This window comes from Diaphorina citri, unplaced genomic scaffold (assembly GCF_000475195.1).
Source record: "Diaphorina citri unplaced genomic scaffold, Diaci psyllid genome assembly version 1.1 scaffold618, whole genome shotgun sequence".
Classification (NCBI taxonomy): Eukaryota; Metazoa; Arthropoda; class Insecta; order Hemiptera; family Psyllidae; genus Diaphorina; species Diaphorina citri.
This window is the reverse complement of record NW_007378051.1, coordinates 62,421-86,499: the sequence shown is the minus strand read 5'-3', so window position 1 is coordinate 86,499 and position 24,079 is coordinate 62,421. Positions and strand designations below refer to the sequence as shown.

The 24,079-nt window shown below is 39.5% G+C and overlaps 4 protein-coding genes across 4 annotated transcripts in view; all 4 read right to left on the bottom strand.

The window, feature by feature from the left end:
• Nucleotides 1-3,704: 3,704 nt before the first annotated feature.
• On the bottom strand, nt 3,705-19,242 carry LOC103510561 (putative inositol monophosphatase 3). The gene is made up of 8 exons (XM_026824587.1): nt 19,055-19,242; nt 18,369-18,578; nt 10,799-11,058; nt 10,159-10,342; nt 9,231-9,391; nt 8,911-9,031; nt 7,400-7,660; nt 3,705-5,330 (listed from the first exon to the last, which is right to left on the bottom strand). The coding sequence occupies exons 2-8, from the start codon at nt 18,457-18,459 to the stop codon at nt 5,047-5,049; spliced, it is 1,362 nt and encodes a 453-aa protein (XP_026680388.1). The 5' UTR covers nt 18,460-18,578; nt 19,055-19,242; the 3' UTR covers nt 3,705-5,046.
• A 1,753-nt stretch (nt 19,243-20,995) lies between these two features.
• LOC113467997 (putative inositol monophosphatase 3) lies at nt 20,996-21,445 on the bottom strand. Its single transcript, XM_026824586.1, has 2 exons — nt 21,252-21,445; nt 20,996-21,055 (listed from the first exon to the last, which is right to left on the bottom strand). The coding sequence occupies exons 1-2, from the start codon at nt 21,384-21,386 to the stop codon at nt 20,996-20,998; spliced, it is 195 nt and encodes a 64-aa protein (XP_026680387.1). The 5' UTR covers nt 21,387-21,445.
• Nucleotides 21,446-23,009: 1,564 nt separating this feature from the next.
• Nucleotides 23,010-24,034, bottom strand: LOC113467996 (putative inositol monophosphatase 3). The gene is made up of 3 exons (XM_026824585.1): nt 23,804-24,034; nt 23,277-23,545; nt 23,010-23,036 (listed from the first exon to the last, which is right to left on the bottom strand). Exons 1-3 carry the CDS (start codon nt 23,892-23,894, stop codon nt 23,010-23,012), a joined length of 387 nt encoding a protein of 128 aa, XP_026680386.1. The 5' UTR covers nt 23,895-24,034.
• LOC113467995 (ubiquitin-like) overlaps nt 23,992-24,079 on the bottom strand; it is a 592-nt gene continuing 504 nt past the window's right edge. The window contains exon 2 of the mRNA XM_026824584.1: nt 23,992-24,013. Within this exon, the coding sequence (XP_026680385.1) occupies nt 23,992-24,013 (22 nt within the window). The remainder of the gene's footprint in view (nt 24,014-24,079) is intronic.

Below are 24,079 nucleotides of genomic sequence, written 5' to 3'. Positions count from 1 at the left end.
TCCATCTGAACACGGGGGGGGGGGAAGAAGAACAAGAATTCAATTCAATTCTATGATTTCTGTATTTATGTCAAAAAAAATTAATAATATTTTATTGTACATAAAACTTTTACATATAAAGTATGGTACAACGTCAAATTAGATGGATACAATACATAATAATACATACATAATAATACATCTTCCAAGAAATCTAAGAGTATTTTCTTGTTATATAGTTCTAGAAATACCTATGTACATAGTTTTCTTGTTCTATAACTAATGGCTCACCCTGTATACTAGACGTACATGTTTAATCCGAGACTTCGGGGGGTTGCATTAAGATGTTTATTTACAACCCAGAGTAGCAGGTTAACTTGAGCTTATTAGAAAATTGAAAGCGGGATGCGCTTTAACCAAGAAGAAGAAGGATAAGAAGAAGAAGAACAAGAACAAGGATAAGAAGAACAAGAAGAAGAAGAACAAGAACAAGGATAAGAAGAAGGAAAAGAAGGAGGACTGAACTGAGGTTGCACTTTACCAAAAAGGAGGAGTAGAAGAAGAAGAAGAGGGAGAAGAAGAAGAAGGAAGAGAAGAAGAAGAAGAAGAAGGGAAAATGGAAGAAAATAGATAACGTACGGAGAAATTTGAAATTAAGAAGAAAGAATTGAAAGGAAAACAAAGACGATCACAGAGAAGAGAAATGTGAGATTAATAAGAAAGAAAGAATTGAAAAGAAGAGAACAAGAAGAAGGAACGAATCAAAGAAGAGAGAGAAAAAACTTTAGAGAGGGAGAAATTAAAGGAAGGGAGAGAGAGAAAGAGGGGATCTGAGAGAGAGAGAGAGAAAGAGGAAAATTAACGAAAAGGCTTTTCGTCTCTAATCAAGATTATTCTCTGTCCTTCTTCCCTCTCTCTCTCTCTCCCTCCCTCCGTTTTCTCCAACTTTCTTTTTCTTCTTCTTCTTCTTCTTCTTCTTCTTCTTCTTCTTCTTCTTCTTCTTCTTCTTCTCTTCAACTCTCTCTCCCCCCCTCTCTTTTTCTTAATTTTACATAAAACAAAAATAATAATTATCTCGTTTTAGATAAAATCCGCCCCGGGTGGGAATCGAACCCGCGGCCTAGCGCTTACAAGGCAGACGCGCTACCAACTAAGCTAACTAGGCTGGCGATGATATTTATGGTTTCAGACATTCCAGAATATTTTCAAGGAAAGATCTTCCGTAGCAGTATCATTTAGATACATATACCTATCTTTTATCACACCTTGAGTATTTTATTAAAAAATCTAAAATCTAAATCATGATTTACCTATTTGTGGTGAAGCTGAGAGCGTCTTCACAATTTTTGCGAATATCACAGCCTTACTAAGAGCCTCCTTTACTATTTCTGAGATATCTATAAATTTTCCTTTTTACTCTGGTAATGCCGCCGGTCGCTACTTCATTAAAGTAGCTACTCAATTGTCCTCACGAGGCTGAGTGCACCCCGAAATCCAAGCACAGAACCGGCTCGATTTTTTTTTTTATTATTATTTTTTTTTTATTATTTTATTTAGAGGTTTTTTTCCATAAAGCGCTTTAACACTACGGGCAGTAGCTAGAGGTCGTTCGCGCTGTATTTAGAGGTTTGATAGAGGGAACTATAGGTACCTAACTTCTAAGGTCTTTTAGTCTTCTTATCATCCATAACCAGGAAGGGACTTTTTAGTCTCATTTGAGCAAGATAGACAGGGTGTATTCTATTCTAACAGACTATAAACGTGTTTATGCGTTGTTGTAGATATGTAGATTATGTAGAAGGTAGGTAAATAACAAGTAGGTAAATACCTATAATATGAGTTTATTTTACCTATTAGGATTGTAATAAGAAGTAATAACTAATTGGGAAAAGACATTTGTATATGTATGTATAATAGTATAAGTAGTGCTTTATTTATGCTGTCAGCTTAGAACAAGTTGTTCCATTATACTAACAGTTTAATAGAGCACCTCTTTGTTAATATAATTTTGTGTATTACAAAAATAAGAATAATAAAATAACATACCACAAAATATAAAAAAAAATATGAAAATAATAATAATAATAAAAATTGGACCGATCGCAATACTTTCATTACTAGTATAGCTCGCTATACTGTAGTAATAGAAAGGTACCTACAGGTACTTTATAAGTATAGGCTGTCTACACGTAATAGCTGTAATTGAGAATTCAAATCGGTAATTTCCGTATTGTTAAGTTGTAGTGTAAACACTAAACAGGTAGCGTAAAATATGTATAGTTACCTTCATGACCATGTGAGCTAAACTGCAGACCACATGGTAACCTCAACCTCCTATTATTCGCGTAGTTCAATGCAATCATTGCAATCACATGTGAAAAAGAAACACATGCGAAAAAGAAATACCCAAAGTCCAAAAAAAAAAAAAAAAAAAAAAAAAAAAAAACATGTGAAAAGACCATTCTCCGTGGCCGAGTGAGTATCTGCACTCCAGAGTCCCGGGTTCGAATCCGGGCGGAATCAACTTTTTTCGGCTCTGTGTTTGAAGTTCGGCGTGCACTCAGCCTCGTAAAGACATTTAAGTAGCTACTTTAATCGAGTAGCGACCAGTGACGGCATTACCAGTGTAAAAAGATTATTGAAATATGGTTATTATTAAATACCTATGGAAATTTTGATTTCCATAGAGAGCTGGATCGAATTCGCCCAGAATCGAGAACTCTGGAGAAGACTGGTTCGTGGAGGTCTTGGGCCCTCGCGGCCTGTCAGAACCCGGCAGTAAGTATGGAAATTGATTGCAAAGGAGATACACTTAGTAACGATGTGATATCCACAAAAACTGTACCTAAGGAAGCTCCGCTTTAGCACAAGGAATAAACTTCGTGATTTAATTTAGAATTTACATACAGATAAACGCATAAATCGCATAATCCTTACAATAGGTAAGTAAAGTAGGTAGGTACACATATCATCATATCAAGTTACTCCAGAAAACCACGTGCATAAAACTGCTCATACTGACTAGAGGGCAAATTCTTACATAGTACCAATACCAATACCAACGTAATCTTAGTTATTTGCAAGAGCAAGGTTTAAAACAGTAGCGTGTGGTGAGCTTTTTAAAGGGGAAGCTAGAAATCCGTTTACTATATGCCGATCTGCTGTAGTCTTACACCACTGTTGATGTTTTTGTCGATGATACCTTTTTTTACCTATTAATATTATTCTTTCCTATGAAAAGTCAAGAGGTCCGCACGCTATCAAGTATCAAGGGCACAATTAGTGGTATGGATACGGCCCTGATAGTAGTAATAATAAATACCTACCTACACGCGGTCGTATGTCGACCTTTATCGATATGATCGTAAGGAAATTCATAGAAGCCACGTGTGACATGTTTTTTTCTTCTTTTTTTTCAAGCAACCTCCGTGGCCAAGAGGGTATCACTCTAGTAGGCTTGCACGCCGGAGGCCCGGGCTTCGATTCCCGGCGAGGTCAAAGTCTGCTAACAGTTTCTCTCTCTCTCTCAAAATATTAGCAGGTATACAGTAACGCTGGAAAAAGTCGAGGAAAGAAAAATTAAAACAACACATTTTTAACAAAAAAAAAAAAATATAGGAATCATTCGGATCTCGTGTATTAAATAGTAACATTTAAAATTGCACAAAACAAGTACTCAAAGTACCTACTAGTAATTTGAGTACTTGAGTAGCCCCGTTCCAAAAGGGTGCAACTTGAGTTTTCGGTGCCAAAACTGGACATCTCGGAACTTTAACCTTAATATAAAAACTAATAAAATTAATGTCAACTTTGCCAGAAATGCCATACGTAGGGGAACGCGGGGCAAAACGGTACATCGGGGCAAAACGATCACCCGCCCTTTTTAGGAGCTAGAAAGTGCTGAGCTCTCTGGGATGGACTAGGAACTATTCCTGCAAGTGTTATCTTTGTTTCGATCTGTGGTTGATTCTTTTATCTTTTGTTTTCGAGGAGTACGGAGGTTTTTTCGATTTCACGAGTGCTTGATGCAATGCCTGACGGTTTGGGGCAAAATGTTTTTATACCGTCTGGGGCAGAATGGTAATGAGAGAATGGTGCCCTAGGTTCCATTCTGCCCCATGGTGTTTTGCACGTATGGGGTATAGGACCATTTTGCCCCAGCCTTGGGGCAAAACGGTCTTTTTTAGTACCCTCATTAAAATATTTTTAGTTTTTTTTTCCAGTTATACATATATCGTTCTTGTCTGATCTAATTTGTAGCTAAAATTATGCTTTATTTTGTTACAAAATTACACATCTGTGTGACTTTCATTTCTTTACCTCATAAGTACTAGAGGTGCCATTTTACCCCGTGTTCCCCTACCAACAAATTCCTTTGGATTTTAGCTTTTCTTCGAGACTAAAAACATTAAAGTCGGCTGCTTGTTTCAAAAGATATGAGTTTTTCGTGTTTTCCCTGAAAAAGTCCACTTTTGAAACTGGACTACTCAAGTATTCAAAAAGTCCACTTTTGAAACTGGACTACTCAAGTATTCAAAGTACCTACTGTATTAATCATTTGAGTACTTACTAGAGTACGTACCCGTCACTAGAGAGACAAACATTTACAGATATCTGAGAGTGAAATCCACAGATACTTGTAACAAACAATAATTGAGAAATAAACAAATCACAAATGTCAAACTGTGAATCACAATTGAACTCTTTCTGAAAATATGATCCCTACCAGTAGAGAGCCGAGGAAGAATAGAATATAACTTGTTTACCCTGCTCGAATGAGACCAAAAAGCCCGTTTATTCCAGTCCAAACAAGGTCTCATGTATTTTATGGGTTTGATAACACAACATTTTCAGATCATTTCACTTCTCATGGATCAAAAACGTCAAGAAAAATCGGAAATTTTCAGACCATTTCAGTTCTCACAGACCGAAACCTTCAAAGAAAGTCCTGAAACTTCCAGACCCTGTCGCTCCTCCCGGCATGGGGACCATTTCAACACCCTTTCGCTCTTCATGGACCAGGGACCATTTCAACACCCTTTCGCTCTTCACGCTCCGGGGACCATTTCAAGCCCCATCACTCCCGGTGGGTGGCGCATGTTTCAACACGCGCCACAATCCCTTGCGCTCCGTTCTGTACGCAAACACCCCGTCAGAGTTCACCACGTTCGTTTGCGCGTCGTACGTAATGCGCTCCCCGTTCAGCGTGACCATTTGGCCGCCGAGGGCGCGCAAAATGGCATCGCCTGCGCAAATGTCCCACTTCTTGATCTTGGTGGAGTGAATGTACGCGGAGGCGTTCGAACCGGCCACTTCGAGTGCCTTATAACCTGAAACCGAACGGGGACACGGTTAATAATAGAGCCTGTACGTTAAATAAAAATAATACATAGCCAGCCTAGTTAGCTTGGTTGGTAGCGCGTCTGCATTGTAAGCGCTAGGCCGCGGGTTCGATTCCCGCCCGGGGCGGATTTTATCCTGATGGGATAATGTTCGTTCTCGGAACGGCTGGCTTTCTCCTATCCTATCTTCCTTCTCTCTTCGATTTCGGGACGACAAGACCATAGCAGTTACAGTTCCCTCTGTCAAACCTCTTATGACTTACAGTTGAGAAGTTTCGGGTTCGATACTCCCCTGTGTCAACAAATTTCCCTTTTATTTGTGAACCATTAACAAGTAAGCATGTGAATAGTTGATCCCATGTGATTTTTCACGCGGAATCGAATGGTGCTACTTTTAGGACTCTCTGACTTACAGTTGAGAAATTGCGGGTTCGATACTCCCCTGTGTCAACAAATTTCTCTTTTATTTGTGAACCATTAACAAGTAAGCATGTGAATAGTTGATCCCATGTGATTTTTCACGCCGAATCGAATGGTGAAACTTTTAGAACTGTCCGACTTACAGTTGAGAAGTTGCGGGTTCGAATACCTACGTATTCTGCAAATGTAATAGAAAGTCGTGTGATGTTCACACCAGATTTTTTTACAAGGCGCGATACCTTCCAAGCTAACTAAGCTGGCTGCTGGCTGTAGGTATATTATAAGTAAACACTAAAATTGCTTAAAAAAAAATTGTGCAGGTAATATACTTAATTGATGATATCCGCGATTATACTTGATAGTCTTAATACCCATATTCATTTATACTTACGGATAAGGATGATTGATCGTATTTCTTGTGCGCACTACCGTCTTGGTGGTGTACTGGTCAATGGATACGGCCCTGATAGTAGTAATAATAAATACCTACCTACACGCGGTCGTATGTCGACCTTTATCGATATGATCGTAAGGAAATTCGTAGAAGCCACGTGTGACATGTTTTTTTTTAAGCAACCTCCGTGGCTAAGAGGGTATCACTCTAGTAGGCTTGCAGGCCGGAGGCCCGGGCTTCGATTCCCGGCGAGGTCAAAGTCTGCTAACAGTTTCTCTCTCTCTCCAAAATATTAGCAGGCATACAGTGACGGAAAATTGCTGGAAAAAGTCGAGGAAAGAAAAATAACAACAACACATTTTTAACAAAAAAATATAGGAATCATTCGGATCGTGTATTAAATAGTAACATTTAAAATTGCACAAAACAAGTACTCAAAGTACCTACTAGTAATTTGAGTACTTGAGTAGCCCCGTTCCAAAAGGGAGCAAATCGAGTTTTCGGTGCCAAAACTGGGCATCTCGGAATTTTAACCTTAATATAAAAACTAATAAAATTAATGTCAACTTTGCTAGAAATACCATATATATACCGACAAATTCCTTTGGATTTTAGCTTTTCTTCAAGACCAAAAACATTAAAATCGGCTGCTTGTTTCAAAAGATATGAGTTTTTCGTGTTTTCCCTGAAAAAGTCCACTTTTGGAACTAGACTACTCAAGTATTCAAAGTTCCTACCTACTGTATTAATCATTTGAGTACTTACTAGAGTAGGTACTCGTCACTAGAGAGACAAACATTCACAGATATCTGAGAATGAAATCCACAGATACTTGTAACAAACAATAATTGAGAAATAAACAAATCACAAATGTCAAACTGTGTATCACAATTGAACTCTTTCTAAAAATATGATCCCTACCAGTAGAGAGCCGAGGAAGAATAGAATATACCTTGTTTACCCTGCTCGAATGAGACCAAAAAGCCCGTTTATTCCAGTCCAAACAAGGTCTCATGTATTTTATGGGTTTGATAACACAACATTTTCAGATCATTTCACTTCTCATGGATCAAAAACGTCAAGAAAAATCGGAAATTTTCAGACCATTTCAGTTCTCACAGACCGAAACCTTCAAAGAAAGTCCTGAAATTTCCAGACCCTGTCGCTTCTCCGGGCATGGGGACCATTTCAACACCCTTTCGCTCTTCATGGACCGGGGACCATTTCAACAACCCTTCGCTCTTCACGCCCCGGGGAGCATTTCAAGCCCCATCACTCCCGGTGGGTGGCGCATGTTTCAACACGCGCCACAATCCCTTGCGCTCCGTTCTGTACGCAAACACCCCGTCAGAGTTCACCACGTTCGTTTGCGCGTCGTACGTAATGCGGTCCCCGTTCAGCGTGACCATTTGGCCGCCGAGGGCGCGCAAAATGGCATCGCCTGCGCAAATGTCCCACTTCTTGATCTTGGTGGAGTGAATGTACGCGGAGGCGTTCGAACCGGCCACTTCGAGTGCCTTATAACCTGAAACCGAACGGGGACACGGTTAATAATAGAGCCTGTACGTTAAATAAAAATAATACATAGCCAGCCTAGTTAGCTTGCAGGGAGGATAAAAGCCTGCAATTTCCCTTGCTAAAGAAATAGCTGCCAGCCCAGTTAGCTTAGTTGGTAGCGCGTCTGCCTTGTAAGCGCGCTGCGGGTTCGATTCCCGCCCGGAGCGAATTTTATCCTGACCGGATAAGGTTCGTTCTCGGAACGGCTGGCTTTCTCCTATCCTATCTTCCTTCTCTCTTCGATTTCGGGACGACAAGACCATAGCAGTTACAGTTCCCTCTGTCAAACCTCTTAAAAAGATAATAATTTTTAAAAATAATAATAATAATACATGCCATTAAATTTTGAAACAGAACTTTAAACAGGGAGGATAAAAGCCTGCGATTTCCCTTGCTAAAGAAATAGCTGCCAGCCCAGTTAGCTTAGTTGGTAGCGCGTCTGCCTTGTAAGCGCGCTGCGGGTTCGATTCCCGCCCGGAGCGAATTTTATCCTGACCGGATAAGGTTCGTTCTCGGAACGGCTGGCTTTCTCCTATCCTATCTTCCTTCTCTCTTCGATTTCGGGACGATAAGACCTTTCACCAGTTACAGTTCCCTCTGTCAAACCTCTTCTGGAATATAGAGAGGTTTTGCAAATCTTGAAGTCATAAATGTGGAAAACTCCTTGCGTTGATACCAGTGTTCTCTCTACTTTTGGCTCAAGTTGCGCTTGCTAAAGAAATAGCTGCCAGCCCAGTTAGCTTAGTTGGTAGCGCGTCTGCCTTGTAAGCGCGCTGCGGGTTCGATTCCCGCCCGGGGCGAATTTTATCCTGACCGGATAAGGTTCGTTCTCGGAACGGCTGGCTTTTTCATATCCTGTCTTCCTTCTATCTTCGATTTCGGGACAACACCTTAGCAGTTACAGTTCCCTCTGTCAAACCTCTGGAAAAAAAAAGGTGAGTGTTTCACCACCGTTTTTATTTCGTAGCAATGAAACAACGGCTACATTAGACTCGTGTGGTCTGTGTGACTGTGTCGTAGCATGCCCACCCCAAAAATATCGTTCCCCTATTATTACATCTAGATAGATTTTATGACTCAAACCACCAACCTCCAGCAGTCCAACACGTTAACCACACGTCCAACACGTTAACCACTGCACCACTGAGGTTGGTTTAAAATGTTTAAATAAAATTAAAATTATAAACAGAAAAACAAACAAATAAATGAATGGGTTACCTGCGCCCCCAGCGGTGATAATTTGAAGCTTGGATCCCAGTTTGGCCTCCAGCTCAGCCTTGACTTTACCCGCGTGAGATCGGGACACGATAATACTGGGTGAATCACTCGACTCACTCCTCTGTAACATGTGAACCACACGGTATAAGGAATAGAAACAATATAATACATCAACTCCGTAAACTACAGAGAACTATCATTATGGAGTACCTATGTATCTGTGTATTGTATGAAAAACTTCTTTTAAGTCGCAAGAGCCAAGTAGGGTGTATTGTGTTTTTGCCTGAATTGTTAGGAGGAAGTCATAATTTAATTCTTACCGTGTGTTTGAGCAGGAGGAGACTCGAACTCATACCTCGCTGATTCCAAGACCAGTAGGTCTGATGCGGCTGTTCACCGAATGGTTTGTGTATAACTCCTATTACAGGAACACCACGCACTGCTACGCACACCATCGTTGTTACATAGTCGAGTAAGTTTTCTGTAATGAAAAATTGTCGTTTGCCCTTAATTGTAAAATAAAATAAAACCAAGTCCAAGAAGTGCTTAGCGCGTTAATTAGACTGACTGGGGGACTTTAAATAGGGAGTATACCAGTTTAGTCTGGCTGGGGGATACCAGCCTGGAATTTCCCTAAAAAAATAGCAAAGGTTGAGTGCGAAGGGCATCCACTCGTAAAATTGGTAGCCAAAACCAAATGTCAGCCCAAAGCAATCACCCCAGTTAGGGCTGATTGAAAGGCTTACGAAAAACGCCGACACCGTCTGAACACGGAAAAAGGTGAAGAAAAAGAAGAGTAGGATGCTCTAGGCTCTAGGTAAGTACCAAGTAGTGCTTTTATTGTTCTGAGGACCTTACTTTTCACCTCATTAAAAAAATAAAAAAAAAAAAGATGAGTGTTCCACCGCCGTTTTTATTTCGTAGCAATGGAACAACTGCTACATTAGACGCTTGTGGCCTGTGTCGTAGCATGCCCATCCCGTAGTATGCCTCTCATCAGATGGGCGAGAAGAGACACAATACTTCCCATTTAGGTGCTGGGTCAACACAAGAACACCAGAAAGTAACCCGTTGAAATATTTGCAATCAAAAAAACGAGTACAATTTTTTGTCGATGGTGGGATTCGAACCCGGGGACCTTTTGCATGGCAAGCAAGCGCGTTACCACTGGGCCAACCGTGCCCCCTAAATTCGCTCAAACTTTGACGGGAGCTTTGATACCTTAGATTTCAGCCCAATTTATCTTACCAGTAAACTCTTGCGTAGCATCAAGTGGGTCAATCCATACAGTCACATCTTCAGCGGCTACACTTTCTACATGCATTGCGTTAGCTTCTATATTGTTCAGACCTTCTTCATCCATGGTAGGGTTTACCGATGGAGACATCTTGGCTTGACATTTGTCACGCGGGATGTTTTCCTCTGATATTATCTGGAATACAAAGTTGAAATAATAATATTAAAAAAAAAAAGTGTGCTGGGAGGTGTGCAAAAAGTCAAGAGTTTGAAGCAATACCAGGCCTATGATAGCACTAAAATAAATAGTTTTGTTTTTTTTTTTTTAAGAAGAAAAAACTAGTAAGCTTAGTACATGTACTACATGTGCCTTGTAAGCACTAGGTCACAGGTTTGATACTCCCAAACTTCATCATAAACATATCAGGTTCATTCTTAGACCAGCTGACTTTCTCCAATCTTGCCCTCTTTCTCTCTTCAATTTTGGATAAGACCTCTGTTGTAATGACTCCCTCTATCAAATCTCTTTCTCTTTTTTGCTCTGAGTTACCTACATGAAGAATGTTATTGCTTACCTATAAATTTAACAACCACAGTTGTACTTTATTCTGCAATAAAAATACAAGACAGAAGTTGAAAAAACCATTCTTACATGAATATTGGGGAACTGATCCACCAGTGAATAGTACATGGCACAATGCGACTTCATATCGGCATCGGTCACTGGATCATTTGCTCCTTCCAATGTTTTTCCCTTACTCTTCTCATTCAAGTTTCCGTTCAGATAAACTTTGATTACTTCTTTGCCACCGTTCTCTGCAGCTTGGATGGCGGCGATTAGAAGTTTCTTGAGATTGACTTTGTCAAGGGATTTTTTCTGGAACACATATTTCACTTCATCTGGCTGTTTACCTGGGAATAATGGGACAGTTTATTCCAGTCCAAACAAGGTCTCATGTATTTTATGGGTTTGATAACACAACATTTTCAGATCATTTCACTTCTCATGGATCAAAAGAAAATTCGGAAATTTTCAGACCATTTCAGTTCTCACAGACCGAAACCTTCAAAGAAAGTCCTGAAACTTCCAGACCCTGTCGCTCCTCCCGGCATGGGGACCATTTCAACACCCTTTCGCTCTTCATGGACCAGGGACCATTTCAACACCCTTTCGCTCTTCACGCTCCGGGGACCATTTCAAGCCCCATCACTCCCGGTGGGTGGCGCATGTTTCAACACGCGCCACAATCCCTTGCGCTCCGTTCTGTACGCAAACACCCCGTCAGAGTTCACCACGTTCGTTTGCGCGTCGTACGTAATGCGCTCCCCGTTCAGCGTGACCATTTGGCCGCCGAGGGCGCGCAAAATGGCATCGCCCGCGCAAATGTCCCACTTCTTGATCTTGGTGGAGTGAATGTACGCGGAGGCGTTCGAACCGGCCACTTCGAGTGCCTTGTAACCTGAAACCGAACGGGGACACGGATAGTAATAGAGCCTGTACATTAAATAAAAATAATACATGGCATTATTTTTTATTATTTTTTTTTTGAGGTTTGACAGAGGGAACTGTAACTGCTATGGTCTTATCGTCCCGAAATCGAAGAGAGAAGGAAGACAGGATAGGTTAGAAACAGAACTTTAAACAGGGAGGATAAAAGCCTGCAATTTCCCTTGCTAGCAGGTAGGATAAAAACAAGGTACTAATCCCAAAACCTACAGACACTTCTTTACACAAAATCCATGATCCTTCCAACATTTCAACTTACCTACATAATATTTTTCAAAGTAAATTTCTACTTAACAAAAGAACCAAAGTGTGAGCTACTACACTATACTACATGCCACATGGTAGAGGTTTGATTTTGTTTGTGTTTCAATGGACAAATCTGATTATTGACGAAATTTTGTTTGGTCATCAGATTTGGTCTTACCTGATTGATGTAACAAAAAGCATTGTTCACTTGTCAAATGTTGAATACCTACATCAGCACAGAGGGTAAATTTAATGGTGATTCAAATGTCTGGATCACCGGGGATTAATTCTGTTTTCGCACTTTATTAATTACCTAGGTAATTAATTACTCTGATAAGCCAATCACTCTGGTAAGACATCACTGACAAAAGATAAATGATAAATTTTTGATAACAGTTTCAAACCTTTGTTAACCAGTGTTGTCAGACGTACAAGAAGGGATTAACCGAATAACCGTACACCTATTTTTGCAGTACCGTACGTTTGTACGATCGTATTTGTACGGTTCTTCGAAGAACCGTACAAATTTTACAGGAAAACTTTTTTCTTGAAACTGAAATTTTCTTTGAAAAACTCATTCATTAATTGAATACTTTCATGAATTATTGAAATTTCATCGAAAAAATTTGAAAACAGGAACTTTTAAAGTAAAAAAAATAATAAAATCTGTATAGATCTCATTATCGCACAGTCAGTCGTACAAAAACTAAAGAATTCCGTACAAAAACTAAAGAATTCCGTGAGTCGACTCATATTTTTCGTGACGAGTCTGGCAACACTGCAAAATTGATAACGGGTGAACCGCGAAAATTCAAAATTTTGACAAAAATAATTTTCAGATTTCGGTCGGCTTTTCCGGTAACTTTTTCTTTTTACCCTTTTTTTACTCCCAAGAAGTTTTTCCTTTACATTCCTGCAAATTTCCATTTTTCTAAGATTAAACTCTCCAGTGACTGCTTTTATCATTTTACCTACAAGTTATTTGATTATTTGCATACCTGCAGTCTGTATAAAGCCCTACTTCCTGTTTCATTCACCAAGTTCTTAATGTCAAATCTTTATGTTTACTTCATGTAAAACAATGAGTCGGGGTTTTTATTAGGTTCATCTCAAAGTACTGGCCAGTTTGTTAACATTAAACGTAATGTACATAAACTGTGAATTCCTGAATAGTTCTTGCATATTCTCAGTTAGAGCTTGGGACCTTAGGTTATTGAACATTGAAGAATTTGGAGTTCATTTGTTTAGTGGTAAGGAGTGAACAATAGAAATTTAACAAATAATGCGAACTATCACAATCATCAAAGAAACCCATTTCAAAAAGGACTGAAAAGTCCCTTTTTACCCCGATATTAGCTGTCTAATCAAGGTCTTGTGTTTTCGATAAGAGTACTTAGGTACTACTTCTGTTAGTTTCTGTGTGAAAGAGGCATGTTGCCTATCTCAGGGTATCGAAAGGATTGTGGATTAAAAACCCCATTGAAGATCTAGAAATAATATCTGGGCTGTGTGTAAAAAATTGTGTCTGCTGTCTACATGTAGAGCAAAATTTTTTCAGTGAAATCAAATAATATAAGAATGGGAATTGTAGAAAAAATTTGTCTCAAAATCTATAAATTTTAAATGTCTTGTAAAAAAAAAGTTTCCAGACTGGATAGGATAGCCTCCCTTCTTTGGGGATTAAAAACCCCATTGAAGATCTAGAAATAATATCTGGGCTGTGTGTAAAAAATTGTGTCTGCTGTCTACATGTAGAGCAAATTTCTTTTAGTGAAATCAAATAATATAAGAATGGGAATTGTAGAAAAAATGTGTCTCAAAATCTATAAATTTTAATGTCTTGTAAAAAAAAAGTTTCCAGACTGGATAGGATAGCCTCCCTTCTTGTTTACTCATTTTATTTACTTGGTTAGACATCAACTAACGTTACAATTTAATAAGAATATATTATGACATTGTGATTTGTATTTTAGTGGATATACCCCAACGTTATGGACTTTTGTCTGTGTTAACGTTGGGGTGAATGTAGCCAATTTTTCAAAATTATATACATACTTATGAAACATATTAAGTATATACACACTTAAGTACAAATAATTACCTACATTGCAACATCTTAAATCAATTCAAGTAGGTAGGTACATACTTGTAAACAGACCCAATTGAATTTTTTGAGGAGCTTACAAGCCAGCCTAGTTAGTTAGGAGGTTAGTACACCAACCTTGTGGTTGTGGTTATGTACCAGGTTGGGGAAGGCAAGGTTGGTAAACTTGCCTTGTTTTTAAGTTACCACTCCCATGCCAAACTGTAAAAACAATGTCCTGTCTCACCTAGTCCAAGCCTATCTCAACCCGGTACATAACCACAACCTGTAAGAGCTAGGTCTTAGGTTCAATTCCCACCTGGAGTTGAAATTTAATCTACACAATTGAGCTTTGGTCTCAGATTGGCTGGCTTCCTGTCTTTGGTAATTATGCAGAAGTCACATCCATGGAAAAGAAAAGCTCCTTTTTGTACTTAACCTAACCCTATAATAACACTTATCACTGCTCCAATTGTGGAAACTCCTTCTTGCGTTTAACCTAACCCTATAATAACACTGGTCACTGCTCGTTTGTGCCAGTTCCTTTGGTAGCAATATTCCACGGACATGACTTCTGCACAAAAGTACCCTGTCTTCCTTTCATGTTCAATTTCAGAACAGTAGGATTATCTGGGTTGGATGGCAGAGATTGCCTAAGGCAATAATCCCACCTTTTGTTAAATTTGTACTTTATGTGTTGTATGAATTTTCAACAATAAAGAGTTTATTATTATAAGACCTCTCTTGTTACAGTTCCCTCTATTAATTAAACCTTTTTTTAAGAACTGTCTCTTTTTTTTCTAAAGAAAAAACTACCTATGTAGGTACATTACCTACCTACATTATTATCATTTATCATATAGAAATTATCTCTTTACATTTACAGGATTGGATGGGATAAGTAAGCTTGATGTAGATCTACAAAGTAACACAGTGATGGTGGACACCGACCTTCCACAGAGCCTCATCAAAGATAAAATTGAAGCAACGGGAATGAGAGCTGTACTCAGAGGCTACGGACAGCTCGGAGCAGCTGTGGCCATGTTAGGTGGAAATACAGGATTCAGTTCTGGAAATATAAAAGGTGAGTTAGGATCATTTCATGAGAAGTCTTCTTCTTCCTTGCTTTTCCTGTGTTCAGACAGGGTCAATGTTTTTTGTCAGCCTCCCAATCAGCCTAAGCTAGTAGGGTGATTGCTTTGGGCTGAGATTTGGTTATAGTAAAAAAAAAAATGCCCTTAACCTTTGCTATTCTGGTGTCCTCCCTGTTTTAAGTCTCCCAGCCAGACTCATGGAAATAAAATGAACACTTAACATGTTTCTAAAAAGAGTTTTGACAGAAATAGTAGGTAACTGCTAAGGTCTTATCGTCCCGAAATCAAAGAGAAAAGGAAGACAGGATAGGAGAAAGCCAGCCGTTCCGAGAACGAACCTTATCCTATCAGGATAAAATTCGCACCGGGCGGGAGTCGAACCTGCGGCCTAGCGTTTACAAGGCAGGCGCTCTAACACTTCACATTAATTTTCATTCAATTTCCAGGTGTCATTCGGTTCGTGCAAGAAGACGCCCGGCACTGTATCGTGGATGGTGAAATAGATGCCCCTCGCGATATGCCCCTAAGTGTGAGCATCTATGAGTGTGGTGACATTAGCAACAACTGTGCCAACCTTGGCGACAAGCTGGTCGCGATATTAGACCACCGAAACATTGCACCAAACAAAGAAACAGGGAGCATTTTGGATAAACTTATCGGCAAAAATGAACAAAGTGATACCTGTTGCTCAAGGACGAACAAAAGCGAAAACTCCCGAAATTCTAATCTATTAGCAGGAAACGGTGGCCCGCTCAACACTGTGAATAGAATTGGTGCTAACGCTGAATCAACGCGAGAAAACGGTTCACAGTCAAACGCTTTGAACGGAGCTTCAATACAAGCCCCGCCTTCCACGCTGACTGAAGGGAAAAGCGTTCACGGACCAATCAGTGATCAGAGTTCCACGCAGACTCCGCCCACAAGCAGCGTTGGACCAATGAGCGACGAGAATTCCCAGGCTCCGCCCACCAGTCTGATTTTGAAAACCCGAAGTCCGATTGACATTTCGGGCATTGTCGGGCGAAGTTTGGTCATTGAAGACGGCGCGAATAATCGACTGGCGTGCGCGGTGATCGCGCGATCTGCCGGCGTGACGGAGAACAAGAAAGTTATTTGTGCGTGTGATGGCGTGACGATATGGGAGGAGAGAGAGCGACCTCTCGCGGGACCTGGGAGGAGGGGGAAGTGAGGGGAGGGGGAGGACTGAGGAGGGGGGGAGAGAGAGAGAGAAAGAGGGAGGGAATGAAAGAGAAGGAGAAGATGAGAACTGAGCGAATATAGGATAATGAAATGAGAGAAGGAAGGGAGAGAGAGAAAAAAAGGAAGAAATAATGAAAGAGAGTAAGAGAGAGAGAGAGAGAGAGAGAGAGAGAGAGAGAGAGAGAGAGAGAGAGAGAGGAAGGGAGAGAGGGAAGTATGTTTTGGGTATTAGAAATTAAATTTTGTTTTGGGGTTTTAAAAACACGTTATCAGGGTTGGCTTAGCTTTTAAAGTTTTAATTTATAAGATTAGAAACTAAGTAATGGTTACCTATTTATGTTTTTACGACTGAAATTTTAAAATTAAAATACACATCTACTTACTCATTCTTGGTGTACGTATGTACGTATGTGTAGGGTGTTTTATAGGTACCTACATATGAATAATTAGAATAGAATAGGTACCTATAGTGTGTCCAGATCAATGTGACAGCAAAAAAATAGGCATTGTTGCCAAACATGTCACATGTGCAATGATAGAGAATCTCAAAAAGGGGAAGCTATATTGCACAGTGCTTCCTGCGACAGTGAAACAAAGTCAGGTAAGGCGATATCCACCTTACCTGTTCTGGAATCCAACCTCTGAACTTAGAGCTACCTCTGCATTTTAAAAGAGAGAGTTTATCAAAAAATAGACCTTTAACTGAATTGCAACAATGTAAGGATTTCCTGCAATCTGATTGGTTCCTTCATTTTGGGTTGATGACTCATTGCTGTCACATTGATCTGGATGAACTATAGGTGTAGGTAGGAACTGTGATGTTTTGCGTCAATAAAAATGAAAATCTATAGAGGAAATGAAATCGAATAGAGGAGAAAGACAGGATAGGAAAAAGCCAGCCGTTCCGAGAACGAATCTTATCCGTTTGTAATAAGGTTCGCCCCGGACGGCAATCGAACCCGGGACCTAGCACTCACAAGGGCGCTGCGCTTCAAGATAACTAGGCTGTTTCCGGCTAGGCTGGCTGAATTAAGGTTTTATTTTTTCTTCGAGCAGCCAAATAAATCTAAACTTTTTCTCTTAATAAGCGCTAGGTCGCGGGTTCGATTCTCGTCCTGGGTGGACTTTAAAAATCCTAAACACATAGGTAAGGTTTGTTCTCAAAACCGCTTTCTTCCTTCCTATCCTATCCCCCTCTCTTCGCTTTCGAGACGATAAGCCCTTGGGAGTTACAGTCCCCTCTATCAAAGGGGACACTCCTCTCTATCAAACCTCTTTAAAAAAAATAAAAATAAAAAAATCATTGTTTACAAAAACCCAAGCAAGTACGTGCATTAGTCACGTGACTTAAATGATTCATTCACAACAAACAGCCTTTGATGACAAAGTATCGGCAAGTCAGGAAATTGCTGGAAATGAATTCAGTTTATCGGTGATTCGGCATCCTTTAACTTGTGCCTTCGTTTGCATTGCTCTAATAAATATCAATAAAACAATATTAAATAACTTGTGCTTTGCAACTCGATTAGCTCCGCGAGTGAAATTTATCCTACCCAAACCGACCAATTCATTTTCTTTTTTAAGAGATTTGACAGAGGGAACTGTAACTGGTATGGTCTTATCGTTTAATGCTTGCGTTTTTTTTTTTTTTTTTTTTTTTTTAATTTTCACATGTCCCTTCTTTGATTTCAGGAGTACAAGACCTCCATTGCTACATAACTACATTCTCCCTTATCAATCCTTAAAAAAGTTGCAGTCAGCACACTTACCAGATCTCAAATAGAGGAGGAAGAGTACAATCATCAGGAAGGAGACAAAAACCCCCACTGGGTTTAGCCGAATCGTGCCACCAAAATTCATTCTTGTCTATAAACTCAACTTGTGGACATGGTCACTTTATTCTTGGTTGTGACAGATAAGTTTTAGGTTGAACCACGGAGTGTCTGATGCCTGTTGTTCATACTTGGTTCAGTTTTTTTTTTTTTTTTTTTTTAATTTTACCATGTCCCTTCTTTGATTTCAGGAGTACAAGACCTCCATTGCTACAGTCTCCCTTATCAATCCTTAAAAAAGTTGTAGTCAGCACACTTACCAGATCTCAAATAGAGGAGGAAGAGTACAATCATAAGGAAGGAGACAAAAACCCCAACAGGGTTTAGCCGAATTGTGCCACCGAAATTCATTCTTGTCTATAAACTCAACTTGTGGACATGGTCACTTTATTCTTGGTTGTGACAGATAAGTTTTAGGTTGAACCACGGAGTGTCTGATGCCTGTTGTTCATACTTGGCTGATTCGCCATCTGGAATCATAGATAGATATTTTGTTAGGGACCTAACAGTTTTTTTTTTTTTTCTTTCTTTTTTTTTCTTTTTTTTTTGTTTTAAGATGAGAAAAAGAATCAGTAAAGGAGCAAACATTTAAGTACATAGTCCCAAAAACATCTCTATTGAAGCATTCAGGTAGGATAAAAACAAGGTACTAATCCCAAAACCTACAGACACTTCTTTACACAAAATCCATGATCCTTCCAACATTTCAACTTACATATTTTCCAAAGTAAATTTCTACTTAACAAAAGAACCAAAGTGTGAGCTACTACACTATACCTACTACATGCCACATAGCACATAGTAGAGGTTTGATTTTGTTTGTGTTTCAATGGACAAATCTGATTATTGACGAAATTTTGTTTGGTCATCAGATTTGGTCTTACCTGATTGATGTACCTAACAAAGCATTTCATAAAAGTTCACTTGTCAAATGTTAAATACCTACATCAGCACAGAGGGTAAATTTAATGGTGATTCAAATGTCTGGATCCTGGATCATCGGGGATTAATTGTGTTTTCGCACTTTATTAATTAACTAGGTAATTACCCTGATAAGACCTGATAAGCACAATCACTGACAAAAGATAATTTTTGATAACAGCCCAGGGAAACCCGAAACCTTTGTTAACCAGTGTTGTCAGACGTGCAAGAAGGGATTTACCGTACACCTCTTTTTGCAGTAGGTACCGTACGTTTGTACGAAGGACCGTACAAATTTTACAGGAAAACTTTTTTCTTGAAGCAGAAATTTTCTTTGAAAAACTCATTCATTAATTGAATACTTTTATGAATAATTGAAATTTCATCGAAAAACTTTGAAAACAGAAACTTTTAAAGTAAAAAAAATAATAAAATCTGTATAGTCGTACAAAAACTAAAGAATTCCGTACAAAAACTAAAGAATTCCGTGAGTCGACTCATATTTTTCGTGATGAGTTTGGCAACACTGCAAAATTGATAACGGGTGAACCGCGAAAATTCAAAATTTTGGACAAAAATAATTTTCAGATTTCGGTCGGCTTTTCCGGTAACTTTTTCTTTTTACCTGTTTTTTACTCCCAAGAAGTTTTTCCTTTACATTCCTGCAAATTTCCATTTTTCTAAGATTATACTCTCCAGTGACTGCTTTTATCATTTTACCTACAAGTTAAAGGGAATTCCTCAAAATGAAGATTGAATTTGCCGTTCAAATGACCTGTGAATCCTGTGTAGAAAAAGTCCAAAAAGCTCTCTCAGGTAAAGACAACTAGAAATGAAGTAATTGATTGAAAGAAGGTTAGAAGAAACCTCTTGCAACAGTTTAAACGTCATCTTTATTGTTTTCCTCAAGTACTATTTTAAGTTTTTTTTTTTCTCTCTCTCTCTCTCTCTCTCTCTCTCTCTCTCTCTCTCTCTCTCTCTCTCTCTCTCTCTCTCTCTCTCTCATCTGTTTATTTTCTTCGGGATTGGCACCTGGCCCAAAACACCACGAAAGAAAGAAGTCTGTGCCGCACAATATCATACTGGATGACCTCAAATTGTGCGCTAGTAGTTCAGTGAACTGTAGACCTCACTCGGATTTTACTGATCGAATGTCAAAAAGAGTTGAACTTTTGGATTACGCAATTTGATTGGTTGATTAAAAAAAAAAAAAAAATCAAACGATCAGATTCCTCAATCCAAGACAAGGGTTTTTAACCTAAACGGACTTCAAAATCAATTTGTGGGGCCCGGCCTAGGCAAACTTTATCCCAAGCTGATGTCTCTCTCTTCTCTTCTCTCACTCTCTCTCTCCCTAATAGTTTAGTTAGATTCCAGAATTTTATTCCCATTTCCAACAAGGCAAATCTATGAAACCTCTTGAGGGGGAAAAAACTTGATTGGGACACACTGTATATTTTCTGTGGATACACTTCCTTCATCTTGTCTCCGAATAAGAATAATAATAATTGTTACAGTAGATAATATTATTATTTTTCATCGCCATGATAAACATATCGTGTTAAAGTCTATGGTCTTCCCTTCTTCCTCCTCCCCCTCCTCTTCTCTCCCCTCCCTTCCCCCCCTTTCCCTCACCTCCCTCCTCCCTCTTACTCTTTTCTCCTCTTCTTCCCTCCCATCTCCTCCTCCATCCCTCCTCTTGCCGCCAATTCGGAATTTTATCCCCGAGGGAAACTGACAGTTTTTCTTCTTCTTTTTTCAAGAGGTTTGATGGAGGGAATCGTAAGAACGGAGGTCCTATATTCCCGAAATCGAACCGTTCCGAGGATAGAAGAAAGGCAGCCGTTCTGAGAGCGAACCTTATTTGTTTAGATTAATTGTTTAGGACCTTTTAATTTTAGATAATGTTCGCCCCATCAGAAATCAAACCCGCGATCTAGCGCTTACAAGGCAGACGCGCTATAAATTATTGAATCATTTTAAAACGGGACACGATAATACTGGGTGAATCACTCGACTCACTCCTCTGTAACATGTGAACCACACGGTATAAGGAATAGAAACAATATAATATGTCAACTCCCTAAACTACAGAGAACTATCATTATGGAGTACCTATATATCTGTGTATTGTATGAAAAACTTTTAAGTCGCAAGAGCCAAGTAGGGTGTATTGTGTGTTTGCCTGAATTGTTAGGAGAAAGTCATAATTTAATTCTTACCGTGTGTTTGAGCAGGAGGAGACTCGAACTCATACCTCGCTGATTCCAAGACCAGTAGGTCTGATGCGGCTGTTCACTGAATGGTTTGTGTATAACTCCTATCACAGGAACACCACGCACTGCTACGCACACCATGGTTGTTACATAGTCAAGTAGGTTTTCTGTAATGAAAAATTTTCGTTTGCCGTTAATTGTAAAATAAAATAAAACCAAGTCCATCAAGTGCTTAGTGCGTTAATTAGACTGACTGGGGGACTTTAAACAGGGAGTATACCAGTTTAGTCTGGCTGGGGGATACCAGCCTGGAATTTCCCTAAAAAAAAAAATAGCAAAGGTTGAGTGCGAAGGGCATCCACTCATAAAATTTTGTAGCCAAAACCCAAATGTCAGCCCAAAGCAATCACCCTAGATAGGACTGATTGAAAGGCTTACAAAAAACGCCGACCCCGTCTGAACACGGGAAAAGGTGAAGAAAAAGAAGAGTAGGAGGCCCTAGGACACTCTAGGTAAGTACCAAGTAGTGCTTTTATTGTTCTGAGGACTTTACTTACTTTCACCTCATTTTTTAAAATAAAAAAAAAAAAAAAAAAAAAAAAAAAAAAAAAAAAAATGCCCTTAACCTTTGCTATTTCTTTACCAAGGGAAATTTCAGGCTGGTGTCCTCCCTGTTTTAAGTCTCCCAGCCAGACTCATGGAAATAAAATGAACACTTGACATGCTTCTAAAAATAGTTTTGACAGAGAGAATAGTAGGTAACTGCTAAGGTCTTATCATCCCGAAATCAAAGAGAAAAGGAAGACGGGATAGGAGAAAGCCACTCGTTCCGAGAACGAACATTATCCCATCGGGATAAAATCTGCACCGGGCGGGAATCGAACCCGCGGCCTAGCGTTTACGAGGCAGACACTCTAACACTTCACATTAATTTTCATTCAATTTCCAGGTGTCATTCGGTTCGTGCAAGAAGACGACCGGCACTGTATTGTTGATGGTGAAATAGATGCCCCTCGCGATACGCCCCTAAGTGTGAGCATCTATGAGTGTGGTGACATTAGCAACAACTGTGCCAACCTTGGCGACAAGCTGGTCGCGATATTAGACCACCAAAACATCGCACCAAACAAAGAAACAGGGAGCATTTTGGATAAACTTATCGGCAAAAATAACAGTAATGGAAAAGAAACACCAAATATTTTGGACAAACTTATTGGAACAAACAACAGTAATGGAAAACTGACCAAAAACGCCTCTGGACAGACTGTGATAAACAACGAACAAAGTGATACCTGTTGTTCAAGGACGAAGAAAAGCGAAAACTCCCGAAATTCTAATCTATTAGCAGGAAACGGTGGCCCGCTCAACACTGTGAATGGAAATGGTGCTAACGCTGAATCAACGCGAGAAAACGGTTCACAGTCAAACGCTTTGAACAGAGCTTCAATACAAGCCCCACCTTCCACGCTGACTGAAGGGAAAAGCGTTCACGGACCAATCAGTGATCAGAGTTCCACGCAGGCTCCGCCCACAAGCAGCGGACCAATGAGCGACAAGAGTTCCACACAGGCCCCACCCACAAGTAGCGTTGGACCAATGAGCGACGAGAATTCACAAGCTCCGCCCACAAGTCTCATTTTGAAAACCCGAAGTCCGATTGACATTTCGAACTAAAATAAATAGTTTTGAGTTTTTTTTTTTTTTTTTAATAAAAAACTAGTTAGCTTAGAAGATAGTACATGTACTACATGTGCCTTGTAAGCACTAGGTCACAGGTTTGATACTCCCAAACTTCATCATAAACAGATCAGGTTCATTCTTAGACCAGCTGACTTTCTCCAATCTTGCCCCTTTTCTCTCTTCAATTTCGGATAAGACCTCTGTAAGTTGTAATGACTCCCTCTATCAAATCTCTTTCTCTTTTTTGCTCTGAGTTACCTAAATGGAGAATGTTATTGCCTACCTATAAATTTGACGACCAGAGTTGTACTTTATTCTGCAATAAAAATACAAGACAGAAGTTGAAAAAACCATTCTTACATGAATATTGGGGAACTGATCCACCAGCGAATAGTACATGGCACAATGCGACTTCATATCGGCATCGGTCACTGGATCATTTGCTCCTTCCAATGTTTTTCCCTTGCTCTTCTCATTCAAGTTTCCATTCAGATAAACTTTAATTACTTCTTTGCCACCATTCTCTGCAGCTTGGATGGCGGCAATTAGAAGTTTCTTGAGATTGACTTTGTCAAGGGATTTTTTCTGGAACACGTATTTCACTTCATCTGGTTGTTTACCTGGAAATAATAGGATAGAACATTTTTTATTACCTAGTGTAAATTAATGTTTACCATTAGGACCCATCCTTTAGGACTGTTTGCCCCTACAGAGTAAGCCTCAAAGTGGACTTTTAAAGCCAAGTGTGTTTAAAGTTTGCAGTTCTCTCTCTCTCTTTTAATTTATCCTGTCCCTTCTTTGATTTAAGGAAGAAATATAAGACCTCCATCATTTCCGTTGTCAATTACTTAAAAAAATGTCGTAGTCAGCACACTTACCAGATCTCAAATAGAGGAGGAAGAGTACAATCATAAGGAAGGAGACAAAAACCCCAACAGGGTTTAGCCGAATTGTGCCACCGAAATTCATTCTTGTCTATAAACTCAACTTGTGGACATGGTCACTTTATTCTTGGTTGTGACAGATAAGTTTTAGGTTGAACCACGGAGTGTCTGATGCCTGTTGTTCATACTTGGCTGATTCGCCATCTGGAATCATAGATAGATATTTTGTTAGGGACCTAACAGTTTTTTTTTTTTTCTTTCTTTTTTTTT